Source organism: Heteronotia binoei, chromosome 3 (genome assembly GCF_032191835.1).
Source record: "Heteronotia binoei isolate CCM8104 ecotype False Entrance Well chromosome 3, APGP_CSIRO_Hbin_v1, whole genome shotgun sequence".
NCBI lineage: Eukaryota > Metazoa > Chordata > Lepidosauria > Squamata > Gekkonidae > Heteronotia > Heteronotia binoei.
Window position 1 is genome coordinate 88,774,473 of NC_083225.1, and position 9,757 is coordinate 88,784,229.

Sequence of the window (9,757 nt, forward strand, 5' to 3'; positions counted from 1 at the left end):
GGCAACCCTAGTCAGGACTGGCTCCAATGAGTTCTCTCTCAAAGGCCAAAATGGGCCAGAAAAGGGCCTCCCCCAACATTTTACTGATAGAAGCAAGCTTGAAATACCATCGTTGTCTAGCAACAGCCACTAAGGTAAAAGTTAGTGCAGTGTAAGAATGGACGACCTGACAGGACAGACCAATAGGATACAAAGGCAGCTTCTCCGGTGGCCCAATCCTTGGCTGTCCTGGGACTGGAGGGTGGGGTTGCTCTCTGTCAAGATTGAGCAACACGCAGCTCAGCCAATGAAAGGTGAGGTGAGTCATTGCCAACATGGCTTGCCTTTTGTATATAGAGAAATACTGAATGTGGTGGATGCATTGGGTTGTGTCTTCTGCATATAGAGTTGGAAGAGACAATATCACATCTGATGATGGCAATTCAAAAATGCCAGTTCCAGTGCAAATATGGCTATTAGTGGTTCAGTAATCCATAACTTCACCAGTCAAAATGATGAAGTGATTTGATAAAGACCACACAAGACTAGTGGCCAGTCCACACACTCACCCAGCCCCAGATCTCCATACAACAGTAAAGGGAATGGACATGTATGTCCACTGTGATGGTGACAAACAGTATGGACTGTCTGCCAGAGTCTCGAGGTGGCAGGACAGAGGTGGCGGGCCTAGCTTGCCTGGGAAATTATAAATGTTTGTATGCAAATGCTAGAAGTGTCCGAAGTAAAATTGGTGAATTGGAATGTTTAGTGTTGGGAGAAAACATAGACATTGTGGGAATTTCAGAAACTTGGTGGAATGAGGAGAATCAGTGGGACACGGTGATTCCTGGATATAAGTTATATTGGAAGGATAGGGAGGGAAGGGTTGGAGGTGGGGTGGCTCTGTATGTCAGAGAGGATATACGGTCCAGTAAGACTGAGGTCAGAGAATTAGATTCCCTTTTAGAAATGCTTTGGGTTGAAATAGAGGGCCCAAAAGGAAATTTAACTATGGGAGTTTGTTATCGCCCACCAAATCAAAAGAGAGAGGATGATTATAATATGATGGAAGGATTAAAGATAGCGGCTAAACATAAAAACTGTGTCGTAATAGGTGATTTTAACTACCCGCAGATTGATTGGGTCGATATGTGTTCTGGTCGAGAGAAAGAGATTGAGTTTCTTGATGCTCTCAATGACTGTGCTATGGAGCAGATGGTCTCAGAACCTACCAGAGGTGGGGCGATCCTGGATCTGGTCCTAAGTAATGCCCAAGACTTAGTGAGAGACGTAAAAGTGATTGCGCCGCTTGGGAACAGTGACCATAATGTTATTGATTTCACCGTTTGTATAAATAGGGAGTTGCCCAAAAAGACCGCCACAACCACATTTAACTTTAAAAGGGGTAAATTCTCTGAGATGAGGAGGCATGTGAGGAGGAAACTGAAAGGAAAGGTAAATATGGTCAAAACCCTTGGGGAAGCTTGGAGACTATTTAAAACTATAATCCTAGAAGCTCAGATAAAATACATACCACAAGTTAGGAAAGGCACAAACAGGTATAAGAAGAGGCCAGCATGGTTAACAAACAAAGTAATGGAAGCTGTAAAAGGTAAGAAGGACTCCTTTAAGCGGTGGAAAACCAGTCCAAGTGAGATTAATAAAAGGGAACACAGGCAGTGACAAATCAAATGCAAGACTGTGATCAGGCAGGCAAAAAGGGACTATGAGGAGCATATTGCAAAAAACATAAAGACCAACAATAAAAATTTCTTCAAATATATTAGAAGTAGGAAACCAGCCAGGGAAGCAGTGGGGCCCTTGGATGACCATGGGGTAAAAGGATTACTGAAGGAGGATGGGGAAATGGCTGAGAAGCTGAATGCATTTTTTGCCTCCGTCTTCACCATGGAAGATGAGAAGTGTTTGCCCGCCCCAGAACCACTAATATTGGAAGGGGTGTTGAAAGACCTGAGTCAGATTGAGGTGACAAAAGAGGAGGTCCTACAACTGATAGACAAATTAAAAACTAATAAGTCACCAGGTCCGGATGGCATACATCCGAGAGTTCTGAAAGAACTCAAAGTTGAACTTGTGGATCTTCTAACAAAAATCTGTAATCTTTCATTGAAATCTGCCTCTGTTCCTGAGGACTGGAAGGTAGCAAATGTCACCCCCATCTTTAAAAAGGGTTCCAGAGGAGATCCAGGAAATTACAGGCCAGTCAGTCTGACTTCAATACCGGGAAAGTTGGTAGAAACCATTATCAAGGGCAGAATGAGTAGGCACATTGATGAACACAGGTTATTGAGGAAGACTCAGCATGGGTTCTGTAAGGGAAGATCTTGCCTCACTAACCTGTTACATTTCTTTGAGGGGGTAAACAAACTTGTGGACAAAGGAGACCCGATAGATGTTGTTTACCTTGACTTCCAGAAAGCTTTTGATAAAGTTCCTCATCAAAGGCTCCTTAGAAAGCTTGAGAGTCATGGAGTAAAAGGACAGGTCCTCTTGTGGATCAAAAACTGGCTGAGTAATAGGAAGCAGAGAGTGAGTATAAATGGGCAGTCTTCGCAGTGGAGGACGGTAAGCAGTGGGGTGCCGCAGGGCTCGGTACTGCGTCCCATGCTCTTTAACTTGTTCATAAATGATTTAGAGTTGGGAGTGAGCAGTGAAGTGGCCAAATTTGCGGATGACACTAAATTGTTCAGGGTGGTGAGAACCAGAGAGGATCTGTTGAGGCTGGGTGAGTGGGCGTCAACGTGGCAGATGTGGTTCAATGTGGCCAAGTGCAAAGTAATGCACATTGGGGCCAAGAATCCCAGCTACAAATACAAGTTGATGGGCTGTGAACTGGCAGAGACTGACCAAGAGAGAGATCTTGGGGTCGTGGTAGATAATTCACTGAAAATGTCAAGGCAGTGTGCGTTTGCAATAAAAAAGGCCAACACCATGCTGGGAATTATTAGGAAGGGAATTGAAAACAAATCAGCCAGTATCATAATGCCCCTGTATAAATCGATGGTGCGGTCTCATTTGGAGTACTGTGTGTAGTTCTGGTCGCCGCACCTCAAAAAGGATATTATAGCATTGGAGAAAGTTCAGAAAAGGGCAACTAGAATGATTAAAGGGCTGGAACACCTTCCTTATGAAGAAAGGTTGAAACGCTTAGGGCTCTTTAGCTTGGAGAAACATCGACTGAGGGGTGACATGATAGAGGTTTACAAGATCATGCATGGGATGGAGAAAGTAGAGAAAGAAGTACTTTTCTCCCTTTCTCACAATACGAGAACTCGTGGGCATTCGATGAAATTGCTGAGCAGACAGGTTAAAACGGATAAAAGGAAGTACTTCTTCACCCAAAGGGTGATTAACATGTGGAATTCACTGCCACAGGAGGTGGTGGCGGCCACAAGCATGGCCACCTTAAGAGGGGGTTAGATAAAAATATGGAGCAGAGGTCCATCAGTGGCTATTAGCCACAGTGTGTATGTGTGTGTGTGTGTATATATATATATATATTTGGCCGCTGTGTGACACAGAATGTTGGACTGGATGGGCCATTGGCCTGATCTAACATGGCTTCTCTTATGTTCCTCCTTACCATGCTTAGAAAGCATTGCGTAAACTACAAATTAGGCTCATAACACACAAAGACCTGTATATAATGGAGACTTGATTTGAACAATTCCTTCCAAGTCATTGATTCATTGGCTGGGCCAGTTTGGAACATGTGCTTCCTAAAATGCTTTATATCTGTGGTAAAGGAGGCCTTAAGACACCAAAATCCCAAAGGAATCTATCAAAATAAAAGGCAAACAAAAGGTTGCAGTCATCTCCCCAGCAAAGAATTCTTTCCATATTTTTAGTAAGGAATGGAGTATAGCTCCACTGCTACTTGCAGTATTGCTCCATTCTGTGGTCAAAACTAGGAATGGACATGATCTGGCTCACAAACTAAAGTTTGTCATGAATTTTGGCTGGTTCATGGTTCACAAAACAATGTTTGTGGAGGGGTGACCTGCACAAACATTTCATGAACTTTGGTGCTGTTCGTGGCAGTCTGTGAATGACTACATTTTCTCAGATATACCGTCTCCCTTCAATTAACCTAGCGGCTCTGTGGTGCAGAGTGGTAAAACAGCAGTACTGCACTCTCTGCTCACGACCTGAGTTCGATTCCAGTGGAAGCTGGATTCAGGTAGCTGGCCCAAGGTTGACTCAGCCTTCCATCCTTCCGAGGTCGGTAAAATGAGTACCCAGCTTGCTGGGGGGAAAGTGTAAAAGACTGGGCAATGGCAAGCCACCCCTTAAAAAGTCTGCCATGAAAACGTTGTGAAAGCAATGTCACCCCAGAGTCGGAAATGACTGGTGCTTGCACAGGGGACCTTTCCTTTCCTTCAATTAAACTGTTTACAAAACTCTGAGGCAACAGAGGAGGGCAGAATTCTCCAGCCTTGGACACAGCAATATCCCTTCAGAGCTTAACAGGCACTGCTGGCTGCCAATAACAGTTCTCACTCTGCTCTATGGGATCAGAAAACTATATATATACTCTAGGCTGCATCCTCTTTTCTCTTGGCTTTTTGCAGTTACAAAGACAGGCAGGAAACTTCTTAAAAGTGAATTAGCAGAGCAGATTCATTCACAATTGGGAACTCCTCTCCTCTATTGGGATTTTGGTATTAGGTAGACTCGGGGCACTAAGCCACCCCATCTCTCTGCTCACACTGAACAGAGTGGCTTAGTTAGTGAGTTCCTCAACTGAGGGCCCATATTTTGCTTTTGATTCCTCTCCCCTGCTGGGATATGAGACTGTTGGTGGACTCAGGATTCTGAATCACCCATTTCTCTGCTCATGTTGAGCAGAGAGGGTTAGCTAGTGGGGTCCTCAGCTGCGCACCCACATTTTATACCCTCCCACCCTCCTGATTGTGAACCAACTCCAGTGTGTCATGATAGTGAAAGTGGGTGCATAGGGTGCTTGTTGTGGGGGGAAGTCCTCCATCACCCTGTACAATAGGTCCCCATTCCTGGGAATCCAACCCATCCTGCCAGCTGACAGGAGCCTTACCTTAGCAGGTCATCACCAGAGATCTCAGAGCCTCCTTTCCCTGAGTTGTTCCTTGGACGCTCCACAGGGGCAAAAGAGGACAAAGGGTTGCTAGCAAACCAAGAAATAATTATAAATGGAGAATATTTATAAATGAAAGAAATAATTATAAATGGAGAATGCACATTGTTTAATTTTATTTCAAGGAAGTATATTGTGTATAGATTCAAAGAAGAGTGACCAAGCTATAAATTACTGTTTCCTGTCACAGAATGACATTCTGTTTACACTTTAAAATGCACATTCATGCCATATGTCTATCGTTCTGTAAGACAAATATGTTTCCCCCCCTTGTAGCTTTGAAATACCTCCTGTTTGGCTGCATTAAAGGGATGGGTTGAGTATTTCAATAATGAAAGGTTTAACTACAGTTGCTGAAGAGCTGTCTGTTGAAATGAAACATCAGCAGCTTTTAAATGCCAAATTTCCAACCTCCAAAAATGTAACTGAATTTTGTTGAATGCCTTTCACAGGAATTGCCATTATTTCTGCAAAAGATGACAGAATAGATGGAAATAAGAACTGTAAGAAATTCTGAAGATGAATATATTTCAATTCCACTTAAAGGAACCCAGTATTTGGAATTCCAAGAGGAATTCATTTGCTCCCTGTTTTCTTCCCTCCAATGAATTGGAAAAGGCAGGCTTATGCCAGAAAGTAGCAGAGTGACTTTCAATGGTCAGTGTTTTGATACACTTTAACAAGTCTTCTAATCCCTGCCTGCAAAAATATCTTACCCCCAAATTAATTTACAGAGGGGCCATTAACTTCCCGATGGGGCCTGGAATCCTCCTGGAATTACAATATCACCATACTACAGAAACCAGTTCCTACAGATGAATCATAGAATCTAGGAGAAATGGAAGTCCCAGAATGGCTGCAGAGAGTAGACTAGGTGAAAATTATTGATAATCACCTGTAAAGACACCAAAGGCTGGAGGCTGGTTGAGCAGTGAGAGGAGGATGCAGCTGCTTTTTAGGCATGGGCATGAACCAGTGTATGGTCCATGAAGCAATATTTGTGGAGGGTCCACCATCAAAAATTTTCATGATTTTTTTTTTGCATGGTCTATGGTGGTCCATGATGGTCTGTAAGTGGAGACAGACTGGTGCTGATATATTAAACTTTTTCCAAAACACTAAGGCTACTGTGGGGGTGGGGGTGGGGGTGGAATTCTCCAGCCTTGGAAACACCAACAGGAACCTTCTAAAGCCTAACAAACCCTACTGGCTGCCAATAACAAAGTTCCCATTCTGGTCTATAGGCTCAGGAGGCTACATACTAAGTTGAGCTCTCTCCCTTCCTGTAACGTACTCGAAGCGGAGACGAGAGTAGGGCAACATAGTTTATTAGGAGCACGTTGCAAGAGAGAGAGCACGCGGGCCAGGCCCCGCTTATATACAATTCCCGGTACAGCCTACTGGGTCGGTCAGGCCAATCCTGACCTGTTGAACTACCCGCCGCAACTGCTGATTGGCGGGTGATTCCGCGCCCTGCGCTGGAGGCTTCTGGGACAGCCCAGTTGCCTCTGCGCGGGGCGCATGTTGTTACTGATACACTACACCCCTCCCCCCCTAGTTAAGGAACATAGTCCCTGAGATACGCGGGAGGTCGGCGCTCCCGGGTGGACCGTCTAGGGATGTCAGGTGGGGGAGGCGCTGCTTCCGCGGTTGGTGCTTCGGCGGCCCGTGGTGTGGCCGGAGGCGGCGGGGCTGGCTCAGCGGGTCTTTCGGGCTCGGACCGTTCTGGTGTTCCCTGCGTCGGCGTGATGGGCGTTGGGGCCTCGTCCTCAGGCCGGCTCTCGGTTGGCCCCTCCCCGGACCACGCCTCTTCTGTGTCCGCCGGCTCCTCCGGTAGCGTGCGGCGGCGCAACTGGTCTATGTGCCGCCGTAATACCTGCCCCCCCTCGGTTGATATATCGTAGTGGCGGGACCCCGTCACTTGTAGCACTCGGCCCGCCACCCAATCAGGCCCCCTTGCATAGTTCCGGGCGTAAACTGGGTCGCCCGCAAAGAACCCCCTGACTGCGTCCCGAACCTCGGGGCTCTCGCGGGTGTCTGACGCCCGGTCGGGGTGTAGTCTGTCCAGTCGGGTTGTCAGCTTGCGTCCCATTAGGAGCTCTGCCGGGCTCACCCCTGTGACCGGGTTGGGGGTGACCCTATTGTCGAAAAGGAATGCCGCTAATCGGTGGTCCCAGTCACCCTGCACAATTCGGCCCAGGGCTTCTTTCGTGGTGCAGACCATCCGCTCTGCCTGACCGTTGGTGGCTGGGTGGAAGGGGGCAGATCTTATGTGCCTAATCAGGTATCTATGGAGGAACGCCTGGAAGTCTGCAGACGTGAACGCGGTCCCGTTGTCTGAGACTATGGTGTCCGGGATACCGTGTGTGCATAAGACCCTGCGCAGCGCTCGGATTGCGGCGGCGGATGAGGTGGACCCTACGGGGATGACCTCCAACCACTTGGTGTAGGCGTCCACTATTATCATGAAGATCTGCCCCTGGAATGGCCCCGCGAAATCGAGGTGGAGTCTCGACCATGGTTTCCGGGTTGACTCCCACCTAGTGGCGGGGGCGCTGGGAGGCTCGGGCCGCGACTCTTGACACGTTTGGCACCGTCGGACCCAGCTCTCTATCTCCCCATCCATCCCCGGCCACCAGACGTAGCTTCTGGCCAAGGCCTTCATTCGGACTATGCCGGGATGGGTCTCATGTAAGGATTCTAGGACACGCTTTTGCAGCGGGGGCGGAATCACCACCCTACTTCCCCATAACAGGCACCCCTTGTGGGCTGCTAGTTCCTCCCTCCTGGTCTTATATGGCTTGAATTCTTCCCCCATGTTCCCCTCCGGCCAGCCCCTCACCACCCAGTCGAGCACCCGTGCTAGTGTCTTGTGTTTCTGGGTGGCCTTGGCGACCTCCGCTGCGTGTAGGGGCGGCTCCGGGAGGCTCTCCATTAGCATGACCTGGTGTGCGGGGGCGGGGTCTGGACCCGTTTCCGGAAGCGGCAAGCGGCTGAGTGCGTCCGCGTGACCCATAGCCTTGCCGGCCCTGTGTACCAGTGTGTAAGTGTAGGAGTTGAGGAATTGGTTCCACCTCAACACGCGCTGCGACAGTATTTGGGGGGTTTGACGGTCGGGGGCCAGCAGACCTAAGAGGGGCTTGTGGTCCGTAGCTATGGTGAACCTCCGACCATACAGGTATTCATGGAACTTGCGGACCCCTGCCACGATTGCCAGAGCCTCCTTGTCTATTTGCGCGTAGTTGCGCTCGGCTGGTGTCAGTGTGCGGGAGTAGTATGCGACCGATACCTCCCTCCCGTCGGGGAGTTGGTGCCCCAGGACTGCTCCCACCCCGTATGGCGACGCATCGCAAGCCAGGATGACGGGGAGGCCCTCGTCAAAATGGTGGAGCACCGCATTAGACACCAAAACATCCTTGACTGCCTGAAATGCGGCTGCTTGGCGTTTGCCCCAAACCCAAGGGGCTTTTTTGTCCAGCAGGCGGTGCAGGGGCTCTGCTAGGGCCGCCTTGTGGGGGAGAAATGAATGGTAAAAGTTAAGCACCCCCAAGAAGCTTTGTAGCTCCGCTTTGCAGGTGGGGGCTGGCGCTTTCACAATGGCTCGGGTCTTTTCTTCTGTAGGGTGGATTCCCGCTGCATCTACGGCGAACCCCAGGAACTCCACCCGTGGGACCCCCAGCAGGCATTTCTCCCTCTTGACTTTGAGCCCCGCTGCCTGGAACCGGCGGAGTACCTCTCTTAGGCGGTTGCCGAATTCTTCGGGGTCCGGGGCGGCGACTAGCACGTTATCAAAAAACGGCTGGACTCCGGGGATCCCTTTCAGGAGAGCGTCCATTATACTCTGGAAGATCCCGGGAGCGATGCTAACCCCTAATTGAAGCCTCCTCACCCGGAAGGCCCCCCTGTGTGTCACTATAGTTTGGGCTTCCGCCGTCTTAGCATCTACCGGGAGCTGTTGGTAGGCCTGTGCCAGGTCCAGCTTCCCGAAGATCTTGGACCCCGCTAGGGCAGCCAGAACGTGGCTCACCACCGGCACTGGGTAGGGGTTATCCTGCAGTGCCTTGTTTATCGTGCATTTATAATCTGCACAGATCCGCACCTCCCCGTTTGGCTTGATAGGGGTTATGATGGGGGTCTCCCAGGTGGCGTAGTCCACGGGCTCCAGGACTCCCTGGGCTGTGAGGCGGTCTAGTTCGGCCTCTATTTTTGGCTTTAAAGCGAACGGGACCCTCCTCGCCTTGAGCCCAATCGGCCTGACCGTGGGGTCTAGCGGTAGGGAGATGGCCGGCCCTTTGTAGCTCCCTAGAGAACCATCGAACACGTCAGGGAACTCTTGGCATATCTCCCCGAACCCCCTGGGTGTTAGGGTTTGCCCCACCCCTTCCAACCGGATCCCCAAGGGTTTGAACCACGCCAGTCCTAGCAGGGTGGTAAGCTGGCGCTTTACCACCAGGATGTCCAGTGGGCCGTAGAAGGACCCCCGCTCGACTTGCACCCGCGCCCACCCCGCGATTTGCACCGGATTCTTCTGAAAGTCCCGGAGTATGAAGTTCGCCGGCCTTAGTTGCAGCCGCTGGGGGGGACACAGCTTCCTCAGGGTTTCCTCCGCTATAATGGAGATGGAGGAACCAGAGTCCACTTCCA

General features: G+C 49.6%; 1 protein-coding gene across 1 annotated transcript; it reads right to left on the minus strand.

The window, feature by feature from the left end:
• Nucleotides 1-7,076: 7,076 nt before the first annotated feature.
• Nucleotides 7,077-9,389, minus strand: LOC132569024 (uncharacterized protein K02A2.6-like; the record flags this gene model as incomplete). The annotated part of the gene is made up of 3 exons (XM_060235208.1): nt 7,077-7,096; nt 7,721-8,528; nt 8,613-9,389. Coding segments are annotated over 3 exons (1,605 nt in total), but the record flags the coding sequence as incomplete, so codon positions are not given.
• Nucleotides 9,390-9,757: the final 368 nt, after the last annotated feature.